Below are 14,086 nucleotides of genomic sequence, written 5' to 3'. Positions count from 1 at the left end.
GGTCAAATGGATAAAACAGTTCAAAAAGTTATGGAGGAGAAGAATGCCTTAAAAAGCAAAATTGGCCAGATGGAAAAAGAGATAAGAAAACTCTCTGAGGAGAACAAATCCTTCAGACAAAGAATAGAATTCAGGGAGATTGATGAATTTAACAGAAATCAGGAATCAATACTTCAAAACCAAAAAAATGAAAAATTAGAAGAAAATGTGAAATATCTCATTGAAAAAACAATTGATATAGAAAACAGACTTAGGAAAGATAATTTAAAAATTATTGGAATACCTGAAAGTCATGATCAGGAAAAGAGCCTTGACATCATTTTCAAAGAATTACTACAGGAAAATTGCCCTGATATCCTAGAAGCAGATGGCACAATAGAAATGGAGAGAATCCACTGATTCCCCCCGAGAAAGAGATCCCAAAAAACAAACCCCTAGGAATATTATAGCCAAGTTCCAGAACTCCCAAGTCAAGGAGAAAATATTATAAGCAACCAGAAGGACACAGTTCAAATATCATGGAGCTGCAGTCAGGATCACACAGGACTTAGCAGCAACTACACTGGAAGCTCATAGGGCTTGGAATATAATATACTGGAAGGCAAAAGAGCTTAGAATGCAGCCAAGAATGAACTACTCAGCAAGGCTGAATGTCCTCTTCCAGGGAAAAAGATGGACTTTCAATGAACCAGGGGAATTTCAAATGTTCCTTTTGGAATGGCCAGAGCTGAACAGAAGGTTTGATCTTCAGATACAGGACTCAGGTGAAGCATGGAGATTGGAGGAGAGGGGAAAAATATGAGGGACTTAATGATGATGAACTGCATGTATTCCTGCATAGAAAAATGACACTGATAATACTCATATGAACCTTCTCAGTAATAGAGCAGGTAGAGGGAGTTTTTATAGTTGAAGCACAGGAGAAAGCTGAATTTGAAGATGAAATATGGTGTAAAAATGGAGTCAATAGAAAAAAGGGAAATGTAATGGGAGAAAGAAAAAGGAGAGGGGAAACAGGCCAAGATATTTCATATAATAAGTTTATTTCTTTATTACAATGAGCTATTGCAATGATATGGAAGGGGGGAGGCAAGGGGGAAGGACATCTGGAGTAAGAAGGAGAGGGGAGCAGGGGGAAGGGGTGGGGATGTGAATAAAGGAGGAGAGGATGGACCATGGCGGGAAGAGTGGTCAGATAAAACACATTTTCTGTTTTACTTCTTGCAAGTGGCTGGGATTGGAAGGCCTGTCCAGGACCATATGGCCAGGTGGATTCTGGGCCTAAGGGGTGGTATGCGGGCTCAGGGCTTCTTGGCCCCAGGACCAGGGATCTGTCTGCTGCGCCACTCAGCAACCCTACAGCAGAGTCAGAGTGAAAGGAGAGAGAAAATATAGTACATGGTAGTGGAGAAATAAGAAAGGAGGGAGTTGCGATCAGCAATGGCAATGTTGGAAAAATATGGAAGCAACTTATGCGATGGACTTACCATAAAGAATGCAATCCACCCATGACAGAGTTGTTGGTGTTGGAACAAAGACTGAAGCACATTTTTTATTATTATTATTTGGGGGAGGGTGCAGGGCAAATGGGGCTGGGTGGCCTGCCTGGGGCCGCACAGCAGGGTGATCTTTAGGTGTCTGAGGTCGGATTTGGACCCGGGTGCTCCTGGCTCAAGGGCCAATGCTCTGTCTGCCACCCAGCCACCCCTACTATGATTACTATTTTATTTTATTTTAGGTCTTTTTTTTTCTTCTTTTTGATTTTTGCAGGGCAGTGGGGATCGGGTGGCTTGCATGTCACACGGCTGGGTGATTGTTGGGTCTACCGGGTTGGATGTGGGCTCAGGTGCTCATAGCTCTAGGGCTGATGCTTCGTCCATTGAGCCACCTGGCCATACCTACAATTATTACTATTATTTTTTTAATTTTAATTTTTTTTCTCTCCCCTTTACTTTATCACCCAAGCAAGTCTATATTCCTGGCGGGGGGGGGGGGGGGGGTATTTTGTTTACTCTTTGTTTATTAATGTAAAAAAAATTGTACAAAATGAGAATTAAAATAAAATAAAATAAAACAAAAAAAATAAAAATAAAAAAATAGATACCTAAAAAAAAAAAAAGATATAGAGGGACCGAGAAAAACAGCAACTCACTGTTAGTTCCCTTCTTATCTGTCTCCTCAGAAGCCTTTGGCTGACTTGTTGCTGTCCCCTGGGTGGTTTCTGGTGTGGTGGGTGCTGAGAAAGTAAGAAAGAAGAAAAATGATTCTGAGTTCGAGCTGGAAATGAAATGAATCAAAAGAAATCAGTGGGTTTAAAAAAAACTGTTGTAAAATTTCATAGTCAAATTTCCATTTACTAGAGCAGTAGAATGAGTCTTTGAAGTCAACATCCTCTCTGCCTCTCTCTCTCTCTCTCTCTCTCTCTCTCTCTCTCTCTCTCTCTCTCTCTCTCTCTCTCTCTCTCTCTCTCTCTCTCTCTCTCTCTCTCTCTCTCTCTCTCCCCCAATGTATTGATTTTATTTTTTTTATCTGTCTTTCTCACACTTCATAGCAGAAAGTGATGAATTTGACCGGACATTAGGATAGATATTTGAAAATTGAAAGACATTGGAAAGTTAAAGAGAATTCTGGAAATACTAGGAGAACATTTATGTCTTTAAATAAGGGATATTTAGGGAGAGAAACAAAAATTCAGAAGTCTCTAACAATTTGACTTAGGTCCCAATAATTTGGAAATAAGAGTATGAAACTTTTAGTGCCATTTATAATTTAGTCAGAATCAAGGAAAGTATCATATTGAAAAGAAGGGCAAGTAAATGTATAACACTGAGGAATCACATCATATTTCTCCATAATGGTGGGTTTCAATGAAAAGAAATTCCCCAAATTGTACATGCTCTGGGGCAGCTAGGTGGCACAGTAGATAGAGACAAGCCCTGGAATCAGGAGGCCCTGAGTTCAAATCTGATCTCAGACATAATTATCTAGCTGGACCTTGGCAACACTTAACTCCATTTCCTTAAATAAATATTTTTTTTTAATGTACATGCTCTGGCCTGTCATTGACCCTTAAGGCCTCATTGTGAACAAAGAGGCTTATATTGAAGAAACAAGATGAGCTTTAGGATTGGGATGGGAAATAAATCTATGATGGCATGTGGATAAACAGAAGAATTCTGAAAATGAAGGGGTACCTTGGGGAGTCAGAGAACTCAGGGAACTTTGCTGAGGTCTACTCTCAGCGTTAGGAATTGGAAATAAACTCCAGTGTCCCTCAAAGGAAGCTTGGTTGATTTAGAATATATCAAGGAATAGTTTTTGTTATAAAAAAAAAAGATAGAAAGGCTGAGAAAAAGAGCAACTCACCTTCATTTACCTTCTTATCAGAATCCTCAAAAGTCTTTGGAATATTTGGGGTTTCCTGGGTTATTTCTGGTAAGAAAAAGAAAGAGAAGAAAAGTGATTCCCATGCTTGGGTTGGGAATAAAATGATAAAATGACTCAAAATAAATAAATAGGTTTGAAAAAAATCTTCAGAGCACCAAAAGAAATTGGATTCGATCCATTGTGTTTACTCATGGATTGTATGGACCATAGGCCAGGCATCCTTTGAAGCCTGTGACCTTACCCTACATCTATGGATTGTTCACAACTGGAGAATGCAAAGAATGCAAAGATGTATAAAGAAGTTCTCAGTTTATATCTTGTGTTACCTTTCTATTTCCTCTCAATCAGTTTTTTTGAAGGAAAAGAGGAATTGAGAATAAAGAAGTTAATTAGGAAATTATTTTCATTGGAATGTTGAACTATTACTTCACTTTAGAATTAATATTGATAATGTTTAGAACCACAGACACCTGAGAGAGATTAATATGTGATTAAATTTCATTTCAGATTAAATTACAAACTAAGGAGCTGGGGGGGGATGATGAAAAAGATACAAGACCCAATCCAGATGGACAATTTTCAAATTGTTTCCATTTACTAAAGCAATGAAATGAGTCTCTGATAAAACTTCATATCTTTACTGTCTGTCTGTCTGTCTGTCTGTCTGTCTCTCTCTCTCTCTCTCTCTCTCTCTCTCTCTCTCTCTCTTTCCTTGTATTTATTGATCTATCTTTCTCACACTCAGAAAGTGCTAAATTTAGATGGAGATTAGGATAGATATTTGAAAAGTTGCACAGTCAAAGGGGATTAAGACAAGACCTGAAAATACTATGAGAGCATTTATGGCTTAAGTAAGGGATATCTAGGGAAAGAAATGAATATTCAGAAGGTTCTAAAAATTGGTCATAGGTCACAATGATTTGGAAATAAGAACTTTAATCCTTTACTGACCATTTATAATTCTGTCACACACAAGAAAAATGTCACAATGAAAAGAAGGGCAAGTAAATGTGCAACCTTGATGAATCATACCATATTTCTCGATAACTGTGAGTTTCCATGAAAGAAATTGCCCAACATGTACATGCTCTTGCCTGTTATTGACCCTTAAGGCCTACTGTGAACAAAGTTCATTTTGAAGAATCAAGAATAGCTATAGAATTTGGAAGGAAAACAAATCTATGATGACATGTGGAGAATCAGAAGATCTGAAAAAGAAGGAGCACCTGGGGGACTCATGGGACTCAGAGAACTTTGTTGAGGTTCTAATCACAGGTTTGGGATTTGGAAATAAACTCCAGGGTCTAGCAAAGGAATATAAGAGAGAATTGGTTGACTCTGGATTTATCAAAGAAATATTTTTGTTATTTAAAAAAATAGAGTGGCTGAGAAAAAGAGCAACTCACCTTCAGTTACCTTCCTAACCATCTCTTCTGAAGTCTTTGGCTGATTTATTGGGGTCTCCTGAGTGGTTTCTAGTGTGGTAGGTGCTGAGAAAAACAAGACAGAAAAGAAAAGTTATTCCCATACTTGTATTGGGAATAAAATGACCCAAAAGAAATCAATAGGTTTGAAAAAAATGTTCAGAGGAATAAAAGATATAGGGTCTGATTCAACGTATTTACGCATAGATCATATAGACTACAAACCATGATTCCTTTTTTCTGAGGTCTAATTACAGGGTTAGAATTTGGAAATAAACTCCTGTGTCCAACCAAAGAAGGCACTTTGTTAAGTTGGTTGATTCAAGATGTATCAAAAAGTAGTTTATGTTATTTTTAAAAAACATAGAGAGAGAAGGACCTGTGACTGAGAAAAACAGCAGCTCACCTTCAGTTATCATCTTATCTGTCTCCTCAGAAGCCTTTGGCTGACTTGTTGGGGTTTCCTGGGTGGTTTCTGGTGTGGTGGGTACTGAGAAAGCAAGAAAGAAGGAAAGTGATTATAACCTTGAGTTGTAAATAAAATGGTCCAAAAGAAATCAGTAGGTTTGAAAAAAAATCTTCAGAGCAACAAAAGTAGTAGTGTTCACTCATAGATCCTATGTACCACAAGTCATAATTCCTTTGAATCCTTGTTCCTTACCCTGCATTTATGGAACATATATAGCTGGAGAATACAAAGAATATAAAGTAGTTTAAAGAGGTTTTCAGGTAATGGTTTATATTACCACTTTATTTTCTATCAAGATTTTGGAGGGAAAAAGGAATTAGGAATAGAAAATTAAAAAGAAATTAGATTCATTGGGATATCAAATTATTATTTCCCTTTAGAACCAGTATTGATAATATGTAGACCCACGATCACCTGAGAGAGTAATGTGATTTAATTTAATTTCAGATTAAATTATAAACTGGGCAGTTGCAAAGGGGATAAAAAATATTCAAGGTCAAATCCAGATAGTCAATTTCCAAGCCAAGCTTCTATTTATGAGAGCAATGAAATCCTTCTCCTTATTAGAACTCCTCATCCTCCTTGTTGCTCTCTCTCTCTCTCTCTCTCTCTCTCTCTCTCTCTCTCTCTCTCTCTCTCTCTCTGAATCATACTCTTGATCTATCTTTCTCACTCTTAAGAATAGAGAGTTCTGATGTAAAGACTAGCAAACTGCCTTCTGCGGGGGGGAAGGAAGCAAGATTAGGGGGAAAATTGTAAAACTCAAAATAAATAAAACCTTTCTAAATAAAAAAAAGTTTTAATTTTAATTTAAAAAAAAGAATAAAGCGTTCTAAATTTTGAGGGAGATTTAGAAAAATATTTGAAAAGTAAAAGGGGATCAAGATAAGCCCTGAAAACACTATGAGAGCATTTAGGCTTAAGTAAGGGATATCTAGGGAAAGAGAAGAAAATTCAGAAGACCCTAAAAATAAGTCACAGTGATTTGGAAATAAGATCTAAAACCTTTACTGACCATTTATAAGTTATCCAGGCTCAAGAAAAATATCACAATGAAAATAAGGACAAGTTAATATTACAACCTTGATGTATCAAAGCATATTTCCCCATAATTATAGGTTTTCATGAAATGAACTTCCCAAAAATGTATTATGATCTGACCTGGTGATTGATGCCTTAAGCCTCATGGGGAATACAGAGACTTATACTGAAGAATCAAAAAGCGGTAGAGTATTTGAATGGACAATGCATCAATGATGACATATGGAGAATCAGAAGAATTCTAAAAATGAAGGGTCACCTGAGGAACTCAGGGATCTGAGGGAACTTTGCTGAGTTTCTAATCTAAGAGTTGGGTTTTTGGAAATCAACTCCAGTGTCCAGCAAAGGAAGTGTTAGTCAACTCAAGATATATCAAAAAATAATTTATGTTATTTTTTAAAAAGTGATAGAAAGGGAAGGATCCTTATCTAAGAAACAGAGTAACTCACCTTCAGTTACCTTTTTATCTGTTTCCTCAGAAGTCTTTGGCTGACTTGTGGGGGTCTCTTGGGTGGTTTCTGGTGCGGTAGGGAAAAAAGAGAAAGAAAATAAGTGATTCTCAAGCTTGAACTGGAAATGAAATGAGGCAGAAAAATCAATAAACTTTTTTTAATCTTCAGAGGATTGAAAGGAGTAGGATATGAACCTTGTATGGTCTATCATGGATCCTCTTGGTTTGCAGGTTTATGTCCTTTGAGTCTGTGGCCCTACCCTGCAAAAATGGAGTGTTCACAACTGGACCATGCAACAAATGTAAAAAAGATCAAAGAAGTCTTCAGCTTATGTATTGTGCTGCCTATTTTCCCTCAATAAGATTTTGAAGGGAAAGAGAATTTGGGAATAGAAAAATCTAAATAGTAAATTATTTTCATTGAAATGTTGAACAATTGTTTCACTTTAGAATTAGTATTCATAAAGCTTAGAAGCACAGACTCCTAAGAGATTAATATGTGATTTTAGTTCATTTATGACAAGATACTAAACTAAGCAGTTAAAAGAAAATATGAAAGAGATCCAAAGACAAATCTAAATGTACAATTTCCATATCAAGTTTCCATTTACTGGGGCAATAGAATCAATCTACTAAAATCACGTTTTTTTGCTGACTGTCTTTCACCCTCTCTTACTCTCTCAGTGTATTCTCTTGATCTATCTTTCTTGCTCACTCTTAAGAGTAGAGTTCTAAATTACAAGGGAGATTCAAAATGTTATTAAAAATGTAAAAGACATTGGTAGAAGTCAAAGGGGATCAAGACAAGCCTTGGAAATATGATGAGAGCATTTATGTCTTAAATAAGGGATATCTAAGGAAAGAGATGAAAATTCAGAAGACTCCAAATATTAGGCATAGTTTACAATTATTTAGAAATAAGAGTCTGAAACATTATTAATCACTTATAAGTTAGTCAGGCTCAAGGAAAATATCAGAATGAAAAGAAGGGCAAGTAAATGTGTGACTCTGATGAATCACACTATATTTCCCAATGAATGAGAGGTTTCCATGAAAAGAAATCCACAAAAATGCACACACTTGTCATTGACCCCTAAGGCCTCATGGTAAATATGAAGACCTGTTGTGAAGAATCAAAAAGAGTTACAAGATTTGGATGAAATATGTATCTATGACCCTTTGACCCAGCAATACCACTACTGGGTCTATACCCTGAAGAGATGAGGAAAAAGGGTAAAAACATTACTTGTACAAAAATATTTATAGCAGCCCTGTTTGTGGTGGCAAAGAATTGGAAATCCAGTAAATGTCCTTCAATTGGGGAATGGTTTAGCAAACTGTGGTATATGTATGTCATGGAATACTATTGTTCTATTAGAAATCAGGAGGGACGGGATTTCAGGGAAACCTGGAGGGATTTGCATGAACTGATGCTGAGTGAGATGAGCAGAACCAGAAAAACACTGTACACCGTAACAGCAACATGGGAGTGATGTTCAACCTTGAAGGACTTGCTCATTCCATCAGCGCAACAATTGGGAACAATTTTTGGCTGTCTGCAAAGGAGAGTACCATCTGTATCCAGATAAGGAGCTGTGGAGTTTGAACAAAGTACAAGGACTATTCCCTTTAATTCGGAAAAAAAACCCAGATGTCTTATGGTTTGATCTGGTTACCTCTGAGAATTCTGTTCTCTTTAAGGATATGATTTCTCTCTCATCACACCCAATTTGGATCGAGGTACAACATGGAAACAAAGTAAAGACTGACGGAGTGCTATCTGTGGGGTGGGGGTGGGGGGAGGGAAGCAAGATTGGGGGAAAACTGTAAAACTCAAATAATATCTTTAATAAACATTCTATTGCTTTAAAAAAAGAAATATGTATCTATGATGGCATGTGAAGAATTGGAAGAATTCTAAAAAGGAAAGATCACTGGGGGGACTCAGGAAACTCAGGAAACTTTGCTGAGGTCTAATCTCAGGATTGAGATTTGGAAATAAACTCCAGTATCCAGCAAAGGAAGTTACTTTGGAGAGCTGGTTGATTCAAGATATATCAAGGAATAGTTTTTGTTATTCAAAAAGAAAGATATGGAGGCAAAGACCTTTGTCTGAGAAAAATGGCAACTCACCATCAGTTATCTTCTTATCCATCTCCTCAGAAGTCTTTGGCTGACTTGTTACTGTCTCCTGAGTGGTTTCTGGTGTGGTGGGTACTGAAAAAGCAAGAAAGAAAGTGATTCCCATGCTTGAGCTTGGAATGAAATGACTCAAAAGAAATCAATAAGTTTAAAAAACAATCTTCAGAGGAACAAAAGAAATAGGATCTGATCCAAGGTGTTCACTCATGGATCGTATGGACCACAGGCCATGATTCCTTTGAAGCCTTTGGAGTGTTTACAATTGAAGCATGTGGAGAATTTTAAGTACTTTAAAGAAATTCTAAGATTATAGATTATATTAACTTTCTATTTCTCTCAATCAATTTTGGAAGGAAAGTGGAGTTGTGAATAAAAATAATCCATATAGGAAAGTATTTTCACTGGAATGTTGATATGTTGCTTTCCTTTAGAGGTAGTATTGATAATCCTTAGACACAGGTACCTGAGAAATTAATATGTGATTTAATTTTATTTTGGATTAAGTCATAAACTAACCACCTAGAAAAAAAAAAAGATGAAAGAGAGTCAACACCAAAACCAGCTGTAAAATTTCCAAGTTGTTTCCATTTACTAGAGCACTAGAATGAGTCTTTCTCTTTGAAACCAACATCCTCTCTGTCCCTCTGTCTACCTGTCTATCTCTGTCTCCCTGTCTTTCTGTCTATCTGTCTATCTATCTTTTTTTTTTTTATCTTTCTCACCCTCAAAAGCAGAGTTCTGTATTTAGATGGAGATTAGGATAAATATTTAAAAAGAAAAAGGCATTGGTAGAAGTCAAGGGAGATCAAGACATGACTTAGAAACACTATGAGAGTATTTATGTGTGAGATATCTAGGGAAAGAGATGAAAATACAGAAGACTAAAAACTGGATTTAGGTTCCAATGATATGGAATTAAGAGACTGAAACCCTAAACGAACATTTATAATTCAATCAGGCTCAAAAAAATCACAATGGAAAAAAGGGCAAATAAATGTACAAACTTGAGGAATTACATCATATTTCCCCATAACTAGTTTCCATGAAAAAAATTCCCAAAAAATGTGCATGCTCTGGGCTATTATTGACCCTTATGGCCTCATTGAGAACAAAGAGTATGGAATTGAAGAATTAAGACAAGTTATAGGATTGGAATGGAAAATGAATGTATGTTGGGGGACTTGGGAGTCTCAGGAAATTTTGCTAACATTGGGATTTCGAATCTCAGGGTTGGAATTGGGAAATAATCTCTATTGTCCAGCAGAGGAAGATACTTCAGAGAGCTGGTTGACACAAGATATATCAAAATATAGTTTATGTTATTTAAAAAAGAGGTTGAGAAAAAGCAACTCACCTTCAGTAACCTTCTTAACTGTCTCATCAGAAGTCTTTGACTGACTTGTTGGGGTTTTCTGGGTCGTTTCTGGTGTGGTGGGTGCTGAGAAAACAAGAAAAAGAAGAAAAATGATTCCCAAGCTTGATCTGGGATTGAAATGACCCAAAAGAAATCAATAGATTTGAAAAAAAATCTTCAAAGGTACAAAAGAATTAGGATCTGATCCAATGTTTTCATTAAAAGATTATATGGACCACAGACCATGATTCTTTTGAAGCCTATGGCCTTTCTCTGAAAACGTGGGGTGTTCATAACTGTAGAATGCAGAAAATATAAAGTATGTAAAGAAGTTCTCAATTTATGAATTCTGTTACCTCTCTGTTTCCTCTCAATCAGGATTTTGGAGGGAAAAGAGTTAGGAATAGAAAATCTAAATAGGAAATTGTTTTCATTGGCATATCAATCTGTTGCATCACTTTAGAATTTCTATTGGTAATTCCTAGAACCAAAGACAACTGAAAGATTAATATGTGTTTTAATATCATTTCCAATTAAATTATAAACTAAGCAGATAGAAAAAAATGACAATTAAAAAGATCCAAGGCCTAATCCAGATGGACAATTTCAAAGTCAACTTTCCATTTACTAAAGCAATGGAATGAGTCTCTCTGTTAGAGCTCTACATCCTTGCTGTCTGTCTGTCTGTCTGTCTGTCTGTCTGTCTCTCTCTCTCTCTCTCTCTCTCTCTCTTTTTCTCTCTCTCTCTCCATCTATTTTTCCTCACTTTTAAGAGTACAGAATTCTTATACCCAAAGGGCAACAAAAATGAGCATACCCTTTGACCCAGCAAAACCACTACTGAAGAGATCATGAAAAAAGGGTAAAAACATCATTTGTACAAAAATATTTATAGCAGCCCTGTTTGTGGTGGCAAAGAATTGGAAATCAAATAAATGCCCTTCAACTGGGGAATAGCTTAGCAAACTGGGGTATATGTATGTCATGGAACACTGTTGTGCTATTAGAAACCAGGAGGGATGGGAATTCAGGGAAGCCTGAAGGGATTTGTATGAGTTGATGCTGAGTGAGATGAACAGAACCAGAAAAACACTGTATACCCTAACAGCAACATGGGGGTGATGTTCAACCTTAAAGGACTCATTCATTCCATCAGTGCAACAATCGGGAACAATTTTGGGCTCTCTGCAAAGGAGAGTGCCATCTGTATCCAGATCAAGAGCCATGGAGTTTGAACAAAGTTCAAAGACTATTCCCTTTAACTTGGAAAAAAAACAGATATCTTATTGTCAGATCTTGTTTTTTCTTAGACTTTTTTGTCTCTTCCTAAAGGATATGATTTCTCTCTCATCACACTCAATTTGGATCAATGTACAACATGGAAACAAAGTAAAGACTGACAGATTGCTTTCAGTGGGGGTGGGGGTGGGGGAAGGGAAGTAAGATTGGGGGAAATTGTAAAACTCAAATAATATCTTTAATAAAAATAAATAAAAAAGAGTAGAGAGTTATAAATTTTTATGGAGATTAGGATGGATATTTGAAAAGTAAAGGGCATTGGTAGAAGTCAAAGAAGAAAAGATCAAGACAAACCCTGGAAACACTATGAGAGTGTTTATGTCTTAAGAAAGGAATATCTAGGGGGAAAAATATGAAAATTCAGAAAACTCTAAAAATTGGGCATAGGTCACAATAGTTTGGAAAACAAGAGTCTCAAACATTTACTGGCCATTTATAAATCAGTCAGACTCAAAAAATCAGAATAAAAAAAAGGACAAGAAAATGTATAACCTTTATGAATCAAGTCAAAATTGAAGGTACCTTGAAATGAATTTATATTGTTCTATCAATGACTCTTAAGACCTCATGATGAATACAGAAGCCTAAAATGAAGACTGAAGATGAGCTATAGATTCTGGATGGAAAACCAGAAGAATTCTGAAAATGAAGAGGCACTTGGAGGACTCAAAAGACTCAGTGCTGTGGTCTAATCTCAGTATTGGGTTTTAGAAATAAACTCCAGTGTCCAGCAAAGGAAGCTACTTCTCAGAGATGGTCGACTCAAGATATATCACAAAATAATTTGTTATTTTAAGAAATAGAGAGGGAAGTCCACTTTACTGAGAAAAAGATCAACTCACCTTGAGTTACCTTCTTATCCATCTCCTCAGAAGCCTTTAACTGACTTGTAGGGGTCTCCTGGGTGGTTTCTGGTGTGGTGGGTGCTGAGATAACTAGAAAGAGAAGGAAAGTGATTCCCAGGGCAGCTAGGTGGAAAAATGGATAGAATTCTGGCCCTGGAGTCAGGAGGACCTGAGTTCAAATCAGACATCAGACACTTAATGCTTATTTAGCACTGCGATCTTGGGCAATTCACTCCATTGCCTTGCAAAAATTAAATTAAAAAAGTAATTCTCAAGCTTGAGCTGGGAATGAAATGACCCGAAAAATATCTAAAATCTATTTTTAATCTTCAGAGGAATGAAAGAAGCATGATATGAACCTACACAGTCTCTCATGGATCCTCTTGGTTTGTAGGTTAATGCCTTTTGAGTTCACAACTGGACAATGCAGTGAATGTAAGGAAGATCAAAAGGAGTTCTCAACTTATGGATGGTATTACCTCTCAATCAAGAGTTTGGAGGGAAAGAGGATTTGGGAATTGAAAATCTAAATAGGAAATTATTATGATTAGAATGTTAAACTATTGTATTCATAATGCTTAGGAGTACAGAAACCTGAGAGATTAATATATGTTTTAATTTCATTTCAGATTAAATTATAAACTATATAGCTAGAAAAAAATAAAAAAGATTCAAAGACAAACTCAGATGTTCCATTTATTTATTTATTCTTATTTTGTACAAATAATGTTTTTTTATACATTACTAAAATATTCTTGTTAAAGAGTAAACATAATACCCCTTCCCCCCCCAAAAAAATATAGACCCACATGAACAATAAAGTAACAAACTCAGATGTTCTAGTTCCACATCAAGTTTCCATTTACTGGGGCAATGGAATGAGACTTTTTGTTAGAACCCCACTTCCTTACTGTCTGTCTTTTACCCTTTCTTTCTCTCTCAGAGTACCAATCTCTTGTTCTATCTTTCTCCCTCTTAAGAGTAGAGACTACTAAATTTCAATGGGAACTGGGAGGGATATTTAAAAAGTAAAAGACATTGATAGAAGGCAAAGGAGATCAAGACAAGACCTGGAAACTCTATGAGAGCATTTATGTCTTATGTAAGGAATATCTAGGGAAATAAATGAAAATTCAGAAGACTCTAAATGTTGAGTGTAGGTCACAATGATTTGGAAATAAGGCTCTAAGAAATATACTGGTTGTTTTTAAGTCATTCAGGCTGAAGAAAAATATCATAATAGAAGAAAGGCAAGTAAATGGATAACCTTGAGAAATCACACTTTATTTCCAATAATTGTTTCCATGAAAAGAAATTCTCAAAAGTGTACACTACTTCTGCCTGTCATTGACCCTTAAGGTCTCATGGTAACTATGAAGACCTATTTTAAAGAATAATTAAGAGCTATAGAATTTAGATGGAAAATGCCTTTATGATTGCATGTAGAGAATCAAAAGTATTCTGAAAATGAAGGGGTACCTGGGGAACTCAGGAGACTCAGGGAACTTCTCTGAGGTCTAGCCTCAGGGTTAAGATTTGGAAATAAAGTCCAGTATTCAGCATAGGAAAGAACTTCAGAGAGTTGGTTGATTCAAGATTTATCAAGGAATAGATTTTACTATTTTAAAACCAAGATTAAAAAAAAAAAGAAAGGAACTGTGGCTGAGAAAAACA

At 36.2% G+C, this 14,086-nt stretch overlaps 1 protein-coding gene across 1 annotated transcript in view; it reads right to left on the bottom strand.

Annotated features, from left to right (window-relative positions):
- LOC141494253 (uncharacterized) overlaps nucleotides 1–14,086 on the bottom strand; it is a 35,382-nt gene that overhangs the window by 14,380 nt on the left and 6,916 nt on the right. Inside the window, exons 7-14 of the mRNA XM_074195320.1 lie at nucleotides 12,410–12,502; nucleotides 10,269–10,352; nucleotides 8,906–8,989; nucleotides 6,771–6,839; nucleotides 5,218–5,301; nucleotides 4,794–4,877; nucleotides 3,367–3,432; nucleotides 2,153–2,236 (exon numbers count right to left, since the gene is read on the bottom strand). Coding sequence (XP_074051421.1) covers nucleotides 2,153–2,236; nucleotides 3,367–3,432; nucleotides 4,794–4,877; nucleotides 5,218–5,301; nucleotides 6,771–6,839; nucleotides 8,906–8,989; nucleotides 10,269–10,352; nucleotides 12,410–12,502 — 648 coding nt within the window. The remainder of the gene's footprint in view (nucleotides 1–2,152; nucleotides 2,237–3,366; nucleotides 3,433–4,793; nucleotides 4,878–5,217; nucleotides 5,302–6,770; nucleotides 6,840–8,905; nucleotides 8,990–10,268; nucleotides 10,353–12,409; nucleotides 12,503–14,086) is intronic.

Source organism: Macrotis lagotis, chromosome 7 (genome assembly GCF_037893015.1).
Source record: "Macrotis lagotis isolate mMagLag1 chromosome 7, bilby.v1.9.chrom.fasta, whole genome shotgun sequence".
NCBI lineage: Eukaryota > Metazoa > Chordata > Mammalia > Peramelemorphia > Peramelidae > Macrotis > Macrotis lagotis.
Note: the sequence above shows the minus strand (reverse complement) of the source record. Positions and strands in the feature narration are given on the sequence as shown.